This window comes from Haliaeetus leucocephalus, unplaced genomic scaffold (assembly GCF_000737465.1).
Source record: "Haliaeetus leucocephalus isolate CR32 unplaced genomic scaffold, Haliaeetus_leucocephalus-4.0 Scaffold273, whole genome shotgun sequence".
NCBI classification, from domain to species: domain Eukaryota; kingdom Metazoa; phylum Chordata; class Aves; order Accipitriformes; family Accipitridae; genus Haliaeetus; species Haliaeetus leucocephalus.
Window position 1 is genome coordinate 1,112,572 of NW_010972709.1, and position 16,353 is coordinate 1,128,924.

The 16,353-nt window shown below is 66.5% G+C and overlaps 2 protein-coding genes across 2 annotated transcripts in view; one reads left to right on the plus strand and one right to left on the minus strand.

Moving 5' to 3' along the window:
* FOXS1 (forkhead box S1) overlaps nucleotides 1-799 on the plus strand; it is a 1,327-nt gene extending 528 nt beyond the window's left edge. Inside the window, 1 exon segment of the mRNA XM_010569400.1 lies at nucleotides 1-799. This exon segment is cut by the window's left edge and continues 9 nt beyond it. Coding sequence (XP_010567702.1) covers nucleotides 1-799 — 799 coding nt within the window.
* A 5,058-nt stretch (nucleotides 800-5,857) lies between these two features.
* Nucleotides 5,858-12,830, minus strand: MYLK2 (myosin light chain kinase 2). The gene is made up of 15 exons (XM_010569745.1): nucleotides 12,758-12,830; nucleotides 12,253-12,327; nucleotides 11,476-12,023; nucleotides 11,176-11,307; nucleotides 10,940-11,139; nucleotides 10,474-10,802; nucleotides 9,590-9,695; nucleotides 9,256-9,349; nucleotides 8,962-9,071; nucleotides 8,256-8,397; nucleotides 7,890-7,960; nucleotides 7,512-7,640; nucleotides 6,966-7,118; nucleotides 6,446-6,578; nucleotides 5,858-5,938 (listed from the first exon to the last, which is right to left on the minus strand). The coding sequence occupies exons 1-15, from the start codon at nucleotides 12,828-12,830 to the stop codon at nucleotides 5,858-5,860; spliced, it is 2,376 nt and encodes a 791-aa protein (XP_010568047.1).
* Between the last annotated feature and the right edge of the window lie 3,523 nt (nucleotides 12,831-16,353).

The window sequence follows — 16,353 nt, forward strand, 5'->3', positions numbered from 1 at the left end:
GCCGAGCCCCACCGCGCTGCCCGAAGGTGCCGGGGCACCGGGGTGCGCCGAACCCTGCGCCCGGCGGCAACTGCCCAAGGCCAGGCAGCCGTGCCTGTACCTGCCGGACGCGCCGCAGCCCAAGGGGCCGTTCTTCGCCCCGCCGGAGAGCCGCCCGCCCAAGGAGACTGTCTTCGGGGGGCTCCCGGCGGCGCTGCAACTGCCCCGGCCAGGTCAGTACCCGCTGCCCGGTGAGCGCCCGGCACCGCACCCTGCCCTGCTGCCCACCCTGCTGCCCGCCCAGCCCAGGGACCCCCCGCAGGACTCCCCGGCCCCCCCAGGCAGCCCCCCGGGGCAGCTGGAAGGCGAGGAGCCGGCCGCCCCCGGGCTGGGGCCAGGCCAGCCCTTTGGGCAGGTGCCCCCCACGTTCCCCGGTACCCTCCTGGGCACGGGCAAGCCCCCCCCATCCTGCTTCCTAGAAGGGGAGGGCTACGCGCAGCCCCCCCTGCCCGTTTTTGGCTCCTTCAGCCGGTCGGGGCCCGAGGCGCTGGGCGGCAGCTACCAGTGCCGGGTGCAGGCGCTGAGCTTCTGCGTGAAGGAGCGGCCGTGCGGCACGGCGCTGGAGCATCTCCTGGCCGCGGCCCCCCCGGCCCCCGCCACCCCTCGCCAGCCACCCTTCGGGGCCGCGGGGCCGCGGGCAGGCGAGCAGAAGGAGCCGTGGGGGCCGGGGGGCACGATCCCACTGCAGGGGGGCAACGGCTACCCCCTGGGGCTGCCCCCTTGCCTCTACCGGACACCCGGCATGTTCTTCTTCGAGTGAGGGACTGGTCCACCCCGGGACGCCCCCGGCCCCGGCACCGAATAAAGCACGTTCCCCAACGCTGCCTCTGTGGTCTCTGCGCCCTGCTCGGGGTGGGCAGGGGTGAGCTGGGGGCCCTCTGCCCCAGCCCCGGTGCTGGCTGGGGGACATGCGTCCCCGAGGCCACCCGGCGCAGCCCCCATCCCCGTCGGCCCCTCCATCGGTGATCACCGGCTGAACGGTGAGGTTACGGGGGGACGGGACATGGCCAGGGTCAGGGCACCCGCGTCCAGGTCCTGCGTCCCTGGGAGATGCTGGGGACAAGATCCTGCTGCAACGCGGGGCCAGGAGCCCCAAAGCCCCATCCCGGGGCAGCAGGAAGGAATCTTGTCCATGAAGGGCAGGGGGATGTGCTGCGGCAGGAGCAAGCCCCCGCGGAGCCCTGCTGCTGCCTCCCTGCGCCTGGGACCGCTCAAAATGCCTGGCTTCGCCCCGGGTGCCACACATGGCACAACCAGCGCCAGCCTCAACGCGTGGCCCCGCTCACGCACACGCGTGGCCCCAGGGAGACGTCGGGGGGGAGGTGGCAGAGTGTGTGGGTGCTCGGCTTTGGGGGGGACAGGGCTCCCTCCCCTCTCTGTCCCTGCTCAGGGCTGTGCCAATGCCTGGCCGGGCTCCCACCAGGGCTCTGCAGACACCCTGAAGCCAGGGCACCCCTCGGAGCCGGGCTGTGCCAGGGGCTGCGGCTGTGATGGGAACGGTCTAGGAAAGCAGATTCCTCCGAACTGAATCACGCCGGGCGGCTGCCCGTAAGGAGGCACCGGCTGAGTCACCGCTGCTGGCACGGGGCTGGGCATGGGGGGCTTGCCCCGGCCGGCTGGGCTGGGGGACACCGGAGCAGGCGGGGGTCCCCACACAGCCCCAGGCTGGGGCCTGGCCGCCAGCCCCTTCCCAGGCACGCTGGGACAGCCAGGCCAGCATGCCTGCAGTGCTGGAGCGGGGCCAGAGTGATGCTGGCAAAGCAGGGGGCTGTGCCTGTGCCCATGTCCCCAACCTGCCCACCCCGGGCTGGGACAGGGGGGACCCCAGGAGCAGTAATGCCCGGACCCCACAGCACAGCTAGCCCCAGGGTGGGCACAGTGGGAAGATGCCAGGCTGGTGGGGGGTCTCCAAACCGCTGTTGGGGAGCAGGTTTGTGGCAGAGCCCCCCAGCCCCCAAGACCAGCGGGACCCCAGCTCGGCCAGTCCCGGGGTCTCTGCAGGGGCCGTGCTGGCACCGAGAGGCAGAGCTGGCGTCACTCGGGGACAGAGAGCAACGTGGCCACGTCAGCCCCATTATGAGCCCCCAGATGGCTGCTGCTGGGCCATGGCTGTGTCCCAGTCCGGGGCAGGGCAGCGGGGGAACTGCCCTTCGTCATCAGGGATGGCCGCTCAGCCCTGGGCCTCTTTTTTCTCCCTGGGTGTTTTTTTTTTTTTCCCCTCCCCAGTGGAAAACAATATTTGAGCGTCTACATCATGCTGGCGTCTCCGGAGCGGCCGGCGGCGAGCGCGGCTGACCTCAGCCCCCTCCTTCGCACGGTCCCCGGGGGCGCAGGAGGAAGCGAGCGCCGCAGCCGTGCCCAGGGGCCGTCTGGTTCCCACGCAGCGTGGCCGGGCCCATCGCCCACCCCGGCTCTTGCCGCCACCGCCTGGGAATGCATGGCCCCGGCCCCCACGCGGTGTCCCGGGCTGGCGTCCCCGTGCTGGGAGCGGCACGTCATCGCGTGGCGCGTGCCGTTGCCCACCATCCAAGCTGCAGCCCCCCGGGGATGGGGACCCCCCTCCCGCAAAGCCCGGCTGCCTGCGCCTCCCCGGGCATGCAGACCACGGCCATCCACTCTCCCAGTGTTCTCCCCTTCTCCGTGCCCGCCCCCGCTCCCGGCCGTGGGCCCGCTGCTTTCCCTGCCCTGCCTCCTCCCCGGCTCGCTCCCAGCTCGCGGTGGGTGGCCTGGCCCCCAGCCCGCTCACCCGCGCCCGGCATGGGCCGTGCCATGGCCAGGAACTGGGCTGCACCCGGTCACGGGGCAAACCTGCTGCCGCTGCCGGCGGTGCTGCCGGGTGCCGGTGCAGGAGGTCTGCCCACTCCCCTTCCTGCCCTTGTTTGTGCAGGCAGGATGGGCGCCACAGGGATGGGGTGCAGGTAAGGATGGGGAAAGGGTGCTGCTCTGCGTAAGTGCTCCAGGGACGGATGCTGTAGACACACATGCACCCAGCCCAGACCGTGCCGTGCGTCCGTGGGGCTGACGAGGATCCCCTTCAGGAGGGATGGTGCTGGCTGCCATGGCCTGTGCTGGACCAGGACCAGTCCTGTCACCGGCCCCGGCAGGACCGATCCCCTCCCCAGGGCTTGGGGGGCTCCCGAGCCCTGTTCTGCCCCTCGGCCGGGAGCGCAGGATGGGGCCACAGCTGCTCCCACCGGTGCTGGTCCTGATGGAGGTGCCATGGGTGTCCCCGTGGGGTCCCAGGGCAGGAGAGGAGGGGGCTGGAGAAGCCAAACTGGGCTGTGGGGTGGGGGTCCCCCATCCTGGGCTTGGGGCACCAGGACATGCCGATGCCCGCACGTCCCCATGCCGCAGCTGTGCGCACGCGGGGCCGCGTCCAGGAACCGACCCTCTGGAGCGGCTCTCTGGAGGAGAGTCCGGGAGCAACGGTCCGGCCGGGAGCCCTGTGGGCCACCCCATGGCGGGGCCCTGCAGCCCCCCGTGGCCCGCCGGGGCCAGGGCAACGCGCGGCTCCTGGGGCCAGACAGGAAGGAGACGTCACCGCCACGGAGCGTAACTCAAACCAGATGGGGCTGCGCTGGCTTCCAGGCCCGCAGGGTGGTCACTGACAGGAACTGGTCAAAGGCTGCCGGCAGGAAGCGGCTGGGAGGGACGCCCGCGGCGGGAGCCGGCGTCCAGCCCGGGCAGCCTTAACCGCTTCGGGGCCAGCTGCAGCCCCACTGGGCAGAGGGGCACCAACCACCCACCAGCCCTTGTCTGGGCATCCCACCCCACTCGGGCAGATGCTGAAGCCGTGAGGACAGTCTGTGACCATCCATCCATCCCTCCATCCCTTCCTCCTTTCCCCCAGCATCCTGGGGTGCTCAGAGCCGGTTGCTGCTGCACGGCCACAGGGTGCAGAGACCAGAACCCCTTGGCACTGTGGGCTCCGGAGCCCTACCTGGGATGCACCAGGCGGTCCCCATCCCCGGCACAGCCAGGGCCCCTCTCTGTCCCCTCTACCCTGAGGATGAGACGCTGCTTCCCATCCCCTCCTCGCTTATCTGCAGCCCTCAGACTGCGGCTGCATGGCGCACACAGGCGGGAACAGCGGCCGAGGGAGGGGGCCGGGGGGAGCAGGCCAGGCGCAGGCTGCGGGCAGACCTGTACATTTATTTACAAGAAGGCGAGAGCCAGGCAGGACTCGGACATTAGGCTGGGCGCTGTGAGCCATGGCCCCTGCCTGGTGGGGACAAACCTGAAGCCCCTTCACCTGCTGCAGCCAGTGGGGCTGGGGGGCCGGTGCCTGCCCCCATCTCTCCCCAGGGTTTTTCCAGCAGGCGCAGAGGGTACAGACGGCCCCAGAGCAAGCACACAGCCCTGGCTCGGGGGGGCTCGGCCACAGCGAAAGCCAAAGCTGGAGAGCAGGGGGAGCCCGGGACCCCCCACCAGCCCCCCATCCCCTCCTGCAGCGGGCAAGGCTGGAAGCTGCAAAGCCCAGGGGCTGCCCATCCTCCGGCAGCATCGGGGACCCCTGAGGGGCGCAGGCAGCGGGGAAGGGGGTCGGGGCGAGGCAGAGAAGCGGGGGCAGCACCCGCCTCCCATGGTCCGGCCGGTCCCGGGGAGCCCCCGCGTGTGGCGGGGGGAGCTGGCGGCCGCAGCCACCGACCAGCAGTTCCTGTGTGTTGGTGGTCGGGGCTGGAGCGATGCTCGCGGGAGCGGGGGAGCGCGGTCCAGCTGCTCTGCATTAGGACGCCTCGCTCATCTTGATCTGGCGGGGACGGGTGAAGCAGAGGTTGTGTTTTTCCCCCGCTGGCAGAGCCGAAGGGCAGGGAGGGCAGGAGGAACACAAAGCCTCCTTCTTCCCTCGCTGGCTCCCAGCTGGGGACACTGCTGGAAGCGTGCTCGCCGCTTCCTCCCTTCCTGTGCGAGCAGCAGCTTGGGGCCAGCTCCGCTCCCGCACGCCCAGCCGGCCAGGGAGGCGGCGCTTCGGCCCCTGCTCCGGTGCCAAAGCGCCAGGGTGAGGGTCCACGCCTGCCCTCCGGCATCCCCGCGCCAAGCCACAGCGCTGGGAAGGGAGGTCGGGCAGCTCAGGGTCCAGCGACAGCGAAGGCAGGGCAGGGTTGCAGCATTTACAGGCAGAGCGCGCAAGTCTTGGGTCCAAGGTAGCGGCAAGCGCGCAGGGCGGCCCAGGCAGCGGCGCTCGCACCGGGCCGGAATTTCTCCTCCAAGGCCATGAGAAGGAAGGAGGAGCGGAGCAGAGATGCTGCAGGTCACGCATCGCACAGCTGGGCCAGGGATGAGATTGGAAACCAGCACTCAGGAGCGGCCTCGCAGTCTGAGGAAATCCACATGGGAACATTGGCTCAATGGGAACAGGGAGGGCTGGAGCCCAGGAGGGTGCTGCCGGCATCCCCAGCAGCAGGTCCCCAGCACAGAAACACGGCACAGGGTGAGATAAGCTTGGCAGAGTGACTCCGCAGGGGCGGGTGCGGGTGCAGAGCCCAGTGGGGTCCCGGCCCCCCTGAGCAGTCCCACAGCCACTGGGTGCCAAGGCAGGGCGCAGCCCCAAGGGACGCAGCAGAGCAGCACCCGTGGTGGCGGGGGGCACAGAGCAGGGGTGCAGCGGCGTGCCACAGCGGGGTCCAGAGCAGCCATCTGACAGCAGCACGGGCAGGGAGGGGGCTGCGTGGCTCCAGCCTCTGGCCCCCAAGGTGTGAAGCGAGGAGCCCAGCGAGGTCCTGCTGCCGTCCAGAAGCAAGACTGACGTGGGACTCTCAAGCAGTTCCTCTCTGGCCTCGGCTCACACGAGGCTCGGGCTCCCACCGGGAGCCCCTGCTCAGACGCCCAGTGCTGTCAGCGACCCCGAGCTGGTGATCTTCTTGAAGCGGTTGGCTGCACACACCCCGATGAAGTTTTTCTATAAAGGGGGAATAGGAGAGATGCTCATCGTACCGTGAGGGCTGCGGCTCCAGAGGCTGAGCCAGACCCCGCTGGTGAGGAGCCGGGCTGGGGAGTGGGCAGCTGCCCCGGCACCCGTTCAGCTGGGCTGTGTGGGAGGGGAGCGCGAGGCAGGGGGAGGCACAGGGCTGATGCTGGGGATCATTCCCTACATTCTGTCCTGACACCACTCCTGCCCCTAAAAGGTGCTCTTAGGATCAGCTCAAGGGAGACCACCACGACGGGACCTATGCTTGAGGGGGACCCCAGCTTGGGGGTACCCATGCAAAGACCCTGCTGCTGGGGAGCCCCTCTTGCAGGCTCAGGGGTTGCCAACCCTTGTGCCCCAGCTGCCAGCAGCACGGTGAGACAAAGCCATCCTCCATGTCCCAGATGCCATCCACCAAAACAGGCAGAGACTGGCAGCCCCCCCCCACCAGCTCCCCCAGACAGCATTGACCCTCTTCCCGGTGCTGGCACCCCGCACCTTCCAGCGCCGCCGCATGACGTATTTCTTGAGCAGCACCTGGGACTTGAGCCGGCGGTTGCAGCGCTTGGCCTTTTCTGCCAGGTTGTTGAGCCAGGGATGCTGCAGGCACTGGCCGGCGCTCATCCGGCCGCTGGAGGTGAGAGGAGCCTGGGTCACCCCTGCTCAAGCCCCTCTCCCCCAACCACCACCTTCTCCAGCCACCCAGGAGCCCCAAAACCCCAGAAACTTGCAGGGAGGAACCAGCCGGAGGGATGTGCCCAGGGACCAGTGGGGCTGGGCAGGACCCCGAGTGGTCCAGCATGCCCTGCTTGGGGCGGGTGACCCTGGAGGGACATGGGGCTCTGCTGGCGACAGCCAGCGGACAGGGCAGGGCCCCGTCAGGCTCATTTGGTACAGGACATCAGGGGATGCTGCTGGTCCCGGTGCAGAGGGCCAGCGCATTGTACCCAGGTGCTGGGCAGGCAGCTCTGGGGATGCCCACACACCCAGACCCCCATGGCTGCTGCCAGCCTCGCACCTCTTCTCCTTGATGATGAGGTTTGAGACGAAGTCCTTGGCCTCATCGGAGACGCTCTCGAAGGTCTCCTCATCGAAGTACCAGTTGGCAGCCAGGACGTTGTTGAGTGTCTCGGTGTCATTGTCACCCAAGAAGGGGGAGAGGCCACTGAGCCTGGGGGCACAGTGGGGTGAGGAGCCAGGTGCCCTCAGGCTGTGGCACCTCCCAAACCCCCCAGAACGGAGCCAATCTGGCCAGGGCTGTCCCAGGGAGCGAGGCAGGGTGGCCCCGATATGAGAGGTGGTGTGTGGCTGCTGGCACCATGTCATGCTCCTGCCTGCAGCTGGGCTGAGCCTTTCCGTGCCTGCAGATGTGGGCACAGACCCTCCCCAGCCCAGCTCGGTGTCCCCCAGCCCCACCTGCCCATCTCCCCATCCAGCACCCTCCACCAGCCCACAAAACAGCCGGGTGCCTGGGGCACATGTACAGCTTGGGGACGACTCCATGCCCAGGGCAGCTCTGTCCTGGCGTGGTGCTGGCAGCCCCCCCCCCCCAGCCCTGACGTACAGCATGTAGGTGATGACGCCCATGCTCCACATGTCCGTGGAGTAGGAGACCTGCTCATAGTTGACCACCTCGGGGGAGAGGAATTCGGGGGTGCCAAAGTTCACCTTCAGCTTCTCCTGGGGGTTGTACCTGCGGCCGGGGCAGGTGAGTCAGCAGGAGGGGGACAGGCTGCTCCCCCAAACCCCTGCCCCCCTCCCGGCAGGCACTGCTCTCCCCAGCCCTCCCATGCCAGCCATGGAGAGCCGGGGCTGGCAGCCGTGGCCAGAGCCAGGGCCCAGAGCAGGTCCCAGGTGTCCCAGCACCTCGAGGGCTCATGGGGCCAAAGGGTGGGAGGGAGACAGGGAGAAGGGATGGAGCCAAGGGGGGGGAAGACGGCACCTTCGAGCCAGCCCAAAGTCGATGATCTTCACCATATGCCCGGTGGCAGCAACACAGAGGATGTTCTCGGGCTGTGGGGACAGGGAGACCATTGTCCCACTGCCGAGAGGGGACATCCCCAGCGTGTGGGTCTGGCAGCCCATGGGTCCTGCGGCTGACCTGCACCAGAGTACTGACTCGCAGGCATCCCTCCCATGGCTGGCCAGCGTCGGGGACACACTGCCCTCACGGGCACGGCAGGGCTCAGGGCCAACACACAGCGCTCCCCACTTCGGTGCCTGCAAACACCCACTGCCCCCCCGCACCCTGGCGTCCCCCATCCCCACAAGCAGCGGCCAGCCCCTGCCATCACCCCCGGCCCCGCACCTTGAGGTCGAGGTGGAGGACGCGCATGTGGTGCATGAAGCGGATGCCCTCACAGATCTGCCGGACGAACACCATGCAGTCCACCTCCGTCAGGTGGTAGTCATCATCGATGATCCGCTCAAAGAGCTCGCCGCCCTCCACGCTGCGTAGGGACGGACCGCAGGGTCACCTGGGGCTCCCTGCCTCAAGCCGTCCTCCTGCAGAGCCCCCTGCCCACCCTGGGGACCCTGGCCCAGCCCCACCATGGAGATGCTGGTGTAGAAGCTGAGCGGAACCACAGTGGGATGGATGCATGCTGGGATTCAACACACCTCCCCAAGGCAGGCATGGGGGTGGCAGGTCACCCCAGGACACCCCACCTCCCTTAGGGTTTGTAGAGCAGAACTGCCCCAGCACGGCCCCAGCCTCCCTGGAGCAAGCGAGCAGCGGGAAAAGGAGCTGTGTGGGAAGGACTTGGGTCATCTCAACACAGCCGTGATGGACAGAGATGCTGTCTCAGCCAGGCAGAGCTCAAGACTGCCTCCGAGGCCAGTGCAAGACGAGGAGGTACCCAAAAGGGAATAGGCGAGGTGAGGGACATTCCATGGGGCCAACTGCTTCTCCTTGGGGAGGGGGCTGGCACATCTGCTCCATGTCTGGAGCATCCTCTGCAACACTGCCCCTCACCCAGGCATCAGGCCCCACGCGGCACTGCCCCGACACTCACAACTCCATGAAGAGGATGATCTCCCGGGGCGTCTCGATGGCATCATAGAGCTGGATGAGGTTGCGGTGGTTCAGCTGGTTCATCACATCAATCTCCAGCAGCACCATCTCCTGCAGAATAAGCCCCGTGGCAGTGCAGGGTGTCAGCCCTGACCAAGCCACCAGCATGGGGACAGGCTGTGTCAGAGCACCAGGGACACACTGGGCATGACACTGCCACCCACCACCTTGGCCATGCCACTTGCTGGTGGCACTGTGGCCAGGAGGAGCCCCCCCGCCCCAGCATCAGTCAGACCTTGTCCTTGGCACCCTGTTTCCGGATCACTTTGGCCGCCAGCTTGAGCCCTGTCTGCTTCTCCGTGCACGTGTGGACTTCGCCAAACTTGCCCCTGGGGAAGGAGAGCGGGAGAGACGCCAACACCATCAGCCACCCAGGCTGCTGGGGACCCCCACATTGCTGCCCTGTACTGCCCACCGCTCCCCTCTGCACCCATCCTGCCCAAGGCACTGACCCATCATGGCCAGAGAAGTCCCATTGACCCAGGACCATTACCCAAGGCTGGACGGCAGCTCGGGGCAGTGCCAGAAGAAAGCTGGGCATCTTTGACCCTCCTGGGTCCCCTCCTTACCCTCCCAGGATGTCCTTGGAGCTGAGGTTGAACCGGGAGCTGATGTCGCCGGACCGCAGGGTGACGATACGGTGCGTGAAGGGCGCCGGCGGCGGAGGGACATCATCTGCCCAGAGGGGAGGGTTGGGGTGAGAAGGGGAGCTGCTCCCCAGGCTGGGATTGCACCTAGGTGCAGGCAGGCACCCAGCAGCGCAGCCCAGTCAAACCTTGCGGGTGCAGGATGCGGCCAGGTACCGCGTGACTGGTTACAAATCAGGGGCTGCCGGCTGCCAGCTGCACCGCGGGGACGCAGCATCCCCTGACGGGTCCCTCGCCACTGCCCGCAGCATCACCCTGCTGCGTGGCACCCACCCTGCTGCCTGCCCGCTCCCCACCATCCCGCGTGTCGTGGTCGCCCTCTCCAGGCCACGCTGCTGCGTGTCACCCTCTCTGGGCCACCACATCCCACTCGCCCTCCCAGGACGCACCCCACGCACCCGGTCCTGGGCCACCCTCGCAGGGAGCCCCACGCCCCCGAGCTGGGACCAGCCCCAGCCCTGCCATCCCTGCAAGGACAGCGGTGCAAGACACACGAGGGGACACGCTGTCCCCCGCCACCGGCCAGGCGGTGGCTGTCACTCCCCGGGCTCCTCTTCCTCCCGGACAGCCCCGGCCTCGGAGATTGTGCCAGGCTGGAGCAGCCCGGGGAGGGGACCTGACACATTTAGCCCTGTTTATAGTGAAACAGGAGCTCGAAGGCCACCGGGCAGGTGACAAGCCAAGAGCATGAGCCGGCAGCATGGGAGGGCAGTGCAGGCAGTGGGCAGAGCCACGGGCGACCCTGGGCTGCCGCCCCACAGAGGGTCCCGGGGTGCGAGGAGAAGGCAAGCACCTCACCGCCTTACCCAGTATCTCAAAAGGGTCTTCCTTCCCAAAATCGGGGGTGAGGTAGGGGCTGGGGGGTGGCTCTGCTTCTGTCGAGGACAGTTGCCCCCCAGGGCCAAGCTGTTCCGTGGCCCCGGTGGGATCCGGGGGCTGCCCTGTGGCACCAGGCAATGTCCTCTCCTGGGGGGTGCCAGGGCTCCCTGCGGGGCCGGGGGGCTCTGGGGGCTTCTGGTCCCCTGGGGCTGACGGGGCAGGGCCAGGCTCCGTCAGACCCTCTCTCGGCTCCGCGGCTGTGGTCTCCTCTGGAATCATCTCCATCGCTGCCATCCCTGCCCAGGGCTGCTCCTCCCTGGAAGCAGGAGCAGGAGGTGAGAAGACCCCAGCCAGCAGCCCCCTGAGCCCGGCACCCACCTCTGCCCAGAGAGACCCCAGGCTCCTCGGGGAGCAGTGAGGGGAGGGGACCCCAGCCCAGGAGGGTGCAGGTACCTTTGGCAGGCGGCTGGGCAGCTCAGGCTCTGCAGCAGCACTGGGCGCGGGGGCTCAGGGCCCCTCAGTTGCTGCTGCTCATCCATCGCCTTTGCCGCTTTCTCCCCTTCACCCTGAGCCTTCGCAGCAGCCACGGCCGCTGCCTCTGTGGGCTCCTTGCCTCCATCCCCAGCCTCTGCTGCAGCTGGGGCTTTTTCTGCCTTTGCCACTTTATCCTCTCCAACCTGAGCTTTTACAGCAGCCGGAGCCTTCTCCTTTGCAGCAGCTGGAGCCTTCTCCTTCGCAGGCTTTTCTTTGCTTTCATCCTGAGCCTTTTTTGCAGCTGGGGTTTTCTCTGCCTTTGCTGCTGCCTTCTCTCCATCCTGAGACTTGGCAGCATCTGAGGCCTTCTGCTTTGCAGGAGCTGCAGCTTTCTCCTTCGCAGGCTCCGCAGCTTTCTCCTTCGCAGGCTCCTCTTTGTCTCCATCTTGAGCTTTTTTTGCAGCTGGGGCTTTTTCTGCCTTTGCCACTTTATCCTCTCCAACCTGAGCTTTTACAGTAGCTGGAGTCTTCTCCTTTGCAGGCTTTTTATCAGCTGGGGTTTTCTCTGCCTTTGCAACTTTCTTCTCTCCATCCTGAGCCTTTGGAGCCACTGGGAGCTTTTCCTTTGCAGCAGCCATGGTTTTATCCTTTGCAGGCTCTTCTTTGCGTCCATTCTGAGCCTGTGCTGCTGCAGCCAAGGCCGTCTCCTTTGCGGGTTTTGCCTTCCCTCCTTCAGCCTCCGCTGCAGCCGGAGCCGCCTTCTCCATGGGCTCTGTTTTCCCACCAACCCCAGCCTCTAACCCGCCAGGGGCTTGCTCCTTCCTGGGCTTGTGCTTCCCTCCATCCTGAGCCTCTGCTACAGCTGGAGCCTTCCCTTCCACAGGGGGCTTCCCTCCTTTGAGCTCTCCTGCAGCTGGAGCTTTTTCCTTCCCATCCTTGCCTCCATCCTGGGCCTTGGCAGCAGTCGGCACCTTCTCCTCAACGGCCGCTGCCTGCCCTCCATCGTCCTGCGCAGCTGAAGCTGCCTCCTTTGCTGGCGTTGCCTTCTCTCCAGCCTGGGGCTCTGGAACAGTCAGGGCCGCCTGCCCCACCGGCTCTGCCTTCCCTCCTCCAGCCTCTCCTGCAGCCTTCTCCTTCCCAGGCTCTGCCTGCCTTCCGTCCTGCGCCTCGGCGGCAGCCGGCACCATCCCCCCTTGGGGCTGGGCAGCCTGAGGGGCTGCTGGGGCTGCGTTGCCCTCTGCTTCAGGAGGGGCCATGCCACCAGCCCTCCCAGCACCAGGCACGCTGCCCACCCCACCGCCCTGCTCCATGGGGACTCTCCGGGCAGAAGGCGGGTGCCCTGCGGTGCTCCCGGTCTGGCGAGTCTCCTGCGGGAAAGAAAACAGAAGCTAAGGGCTCCCCAGACCCGACACCCTGCCAAGGGGCACGGTGGGACGCGGGCAGCTCCTGCAGAAGAAGGGCGAGCTGCTGTCACCCAGTCGGGAGCCGTGCCCCTGCCACCCGGCCGGTGGCACCGAGCCAGGGGTCCCACGTGGCCACCGGTCCCTTGCACCATCCCATTGTGCCCCGGTATCTGCTCAGCGGTGACTGATCGATGGCGTGATGCCGGCACCTGTCACTGCCACGGGGCCTCCAGCGCGCAAACAGGCCTGTGTGGCGCAGCTGGGGTGCCAATTTAAGGCCACGTCCCCCCCCCACGGTGGGGCAGGAGACGGCAGCTCCAGCCCCGGGCTGGTGGGGTAGGGATCAGGCGAGGTGAGCATCCCTGGCACAGCCCCACCGCTGCCCACCCCGAACCGCACAGGCGGGTCCAGCCACGCAGGCAGAGCCCCATCCGCTCAGGGGCCACGCAGACCCCCGGCCCCAGCATCCGCCAGTGTACCTGCACAGGCTGCCAGCACAAGCTGCTATCCCATCCCCTGCAGCCCAGCACCCGTTCCCCAAATCCCTGCTCTGACCCAGGCTCCGCTGCCCATCCCTGCCCGGCCACCTCCCCTCACCCTGTCCCAAAACACCCCCCTGCGCAGCCTGCACAACCGTCCAGAGGCTGGGACAGTCCAGCCCCAGAATAAACCCACCAGCAACCATCCCTGTAACAGGGGAGTCACTTGCTAGTCTTATAGGCAGTTGGTTCCCAGCCAAGCGGTCCCACATCCTGCAGCTCAGCATGGGGAGCCCATGGGGACAGAGGCATTCCTCCCAGGGCTGGGGGCTCTGCTCTCGCCAGGACCCCCCACTGCCGTGCCCTGAGCAGGCACCCATGGGGACCCCCACCCCCCCCTAGCCCCTTTACCTGGGTCCTGGAACAGAGGGCGGTCAGGAGGGCAGCATCTGCACTGTGGCAGCGCCCGGAGGGAGCAGCCTCTTCTATCCCGGGTGTAACGGAGCCGGATTAGTGCAGGCAGAGGAGGATCCTTTACAGCGGCAGGAGCCATCCCGCTTCGCCTTTCCCAGCACCTGTCACTGCTGGAGCCCGTTCAAAGGACACGCCACTCTTCCCTGTCCCCCGCGGGCCGGGGACGCGCAGACACCGCGCAGGGGAGGGGGACGCAGCTGCCTCCTGCGCCAGCATGGCACCGCAGGGAGGGCTGGCACCAGCCACAGCAGCACCCCAAAAACATCCCACGGGGGTGGCCTGGCTGAGCTGGACATGGGCCAAGTGGTTCCAAGGGGCGCACGGGTGATACAAGGTGGCTAGTGGCCACCCCACAGGGATGGTGGCCGGGAGCAGCCAGTGATGATGCCAGCCCCCCATGCTGCTGAGCTGCAGCTGACTCTGCCCACTGGTGCCAGCCCTTGGGGAGAGCATCTCCAAAGGACGCTGCACTCCACGAGGACACTGTGGCACCCGATGGCACCACCGGTTCTGGGCACAACTGCTGGTCCCCCAAAGAACAGTGACAGCAGCTGGGAACCTGTCACTTACCTCCTCTGGGAACCAGTTAAAAGACCCCGACTTCCTGCAAAATGACATGTTTTGGGGATCAGGGAGAGAAACAAAGGAGCTGGGGGCTTCTTTTGGAGGGGTCAGGCTGTGTGTGGGCATCACTGGCCCCTGCTGAAGGTGCAGTGCATAGTGCTGGGGTGCTGCATCCCAGGGCACGGCCTCAGGGACTGTGCGGGGCTGAATCCAGGCATGGAAAACCCCTGGGGAGAGGGGCACGGTGGGCTGCACCATGCCAGGGGCTGCAGAGGCCACGAGCGGAGCTGGGCAAGGGTACAGCACAGCCACGCAGGGTCCTGAAGCCAATGGCTTCCCAAGGGTTATGCCAGGTTTCTGCTTCATTTCCCCCACCCAGCAGAGCCCCATTTACTTTAAAACTTGAACCTTTAAGGTGAGGAAAGCCTTGCTCACCAAGAGCGCGCGGACAGCTGCTGGGGGTTTCTTCTGGGGGTGGAGGCAGCCAGAGGGGGGGGTTGCAGGAGGAACCCCCGGTAACCGGACCCAGCCCTCCCTGGCCAGCACCACCAGGCAAAAGCACTCCAATAATACCAACTATTAAAAACCCAGAACATCCATTTATCATGTCAGGACAGCAGGAATGCCAGCGCAGGATGGAGGAGGAAGGGCTCAGCTCCTCAACCACAGCTGGTGCTGCTTTGGGGGGAGGCCATGGCTCAGGGACAGGAGATAAAGCAGCAAGAGCAGCTCACAGTAAGAGAAAAAGAGATCACAGAGACTGCTGGGGGTCAGGCAGCTGCCCCTGGAGCTGCCCCACACCAGGCATCCTCCTGACCTCGCTCCCCATCACTCCTTGCTACCCCAGCCAGGCGCGGGCAGAGGCACCCTGCTCCTCTGCTGAGCTTTGCCAGCAGCCAGGCAGGATAGCGCAGTGAAGGCCTGAGTGCTGGTGTTTGCTGGGGGAGCAGGGCTCTCCCCCGGGCCAGGCTGGCTGGGTACCCCTGAGGAGGCTGAGATTACCATAGGCTCCTCCAGCCTCAGCCTCTACCAGCTGACAGTCAGGTCCCTGCTCCTGAGCTTTCCATCCCACAGCCACACAAGCTCAAGTCCTGCAGACACTGAGCCCGGCTGCTCCCATATAGGACTCACACGTGGCCGAGCTGAGCTGAGGCCATCACCACAGGGAGCAGCAGCATCCCAAGAGCAGTGCTCAGCTCGCCTGCAGCACTTCCCAGGAGGACGCAACACTGTCCAGGCAGGGGAAGGGACAGCGCTGCTCCATGTTGCCAAATCCCACAAGCCACCAGCTTCTGTGCACCATGAACTGGGGTCAGGCTTTACTAGAGGAGCTGTGGTTCACACGTGGCATTAAGAGTGAGGCAAGCCAGGATGGGGACACGGCTGTCCCCCTGTCCCAGAGGTGCTGCTGTCTGTCCTGCCTGCCTGTGCCCTGGCCTCAGGCAGCTACCAGGGGGAGCACAAAGGCCTGGGGCATCACGCAGGATGCAGAAGAGACTGCCAACGAGCAGTGGAAGGGGAGAAACAAAAGGTCCCCCCCCAGTGCCCTTGCCCTGCCACGGGCAGCAGCCCAAGCCCAAGGCAGAGATGCTGCTCTGGCCTCGGGTGGTAGCTGGAGAGCAGGGGAGCAAGCCAGCACTGTCATGGCTCGCCCCGATCGCAGCACTGGCCAAGGGAGCCTTCCCACCTCCTTCCCTGCTGCAGCCTCCAGCTGTGACTCACAGCCCTGCCACACAGGCAGCCCACAGACGAGGTTTAAGCTAAGGAGAAAGCAAAACTCACAGTGGGAGCTGCCTCCTCCAGGGCCCAGTTAGTCCTAACAGCAAAAACGGCAGCCTCCTGGCAGCAGCATCTCAGGCGTCATCCACCACCTCAATGCAAGAGCAACATTTGCTCAGCAGGACGCAGGCGGGGACTCCTGAGCAGACACTGGGCTCTCCTGCTCTGCCCCTCACAGCTTGGACTCATGAGTCCTGTGAGCCTGGCTCCATGCTGGAGAGCCTCCCTCTTCCCAAGATCAGAGGCAGGACCTGGAATGGGATGAGAACCAACAGGGATCACGCAGGAACAGGCACGTGGCTCCAACTGGCAGTGCCGATGCTGTCGTGTACATGCAGAGGTTGGAGCATCACCAGCATCCGCAGTTCTCTGGGACCACGGACACCACTCCCATGGCAAGGGGGAATCCCCCCAACTCAGCCTCCACAGGGCACGCCGGCAGAAATAACTGGCTAGGTGCCGTGCCTTGGGCAGCGGGGACTCCGACTGTCATCGCCATCATACAGTTTGGAATTACCTCTCCCCTCCTCAGGCCGAGGGCTGCCAGGCACCTGGAGGCCACCAATGTCACTTCAGGCACATGCTGCCACTGCTCCGCCAGCCTTCAGCTCCGCACCCTCCCAGCAAGCCCCAGGTGGAAGGAGCACATCCACTCACCAGACGGGGGGGGGGGGGGGGGGACCCCAAAACGCCC

Bases quoted from the DNA above. Each gene is read 5' to 3' on its own strand.
- MYLK2 (XM_010569745.1), bottom strand. From the start codon at position 12,830: ATGCTGGGGCCGGGGGTCTGCGTGGCCCCTGAGCGGATGGGGCTCTGC. The intron at 11,308-11,475 runs GTAAAAGCTCAG...GATGCTGCCAAG, and splicing joins AGGAGAAGACTCCAGCTACT to TCTCAGGATGGAGAGAAGGC. The intron at 7,641-7,889 runs GTGCCGTCTTCC...CCCCGGCCGCAG, and splicing joins GACTTTGGGCTGGCTCGAAG to GTACAACCCCCAGGAGAAGC.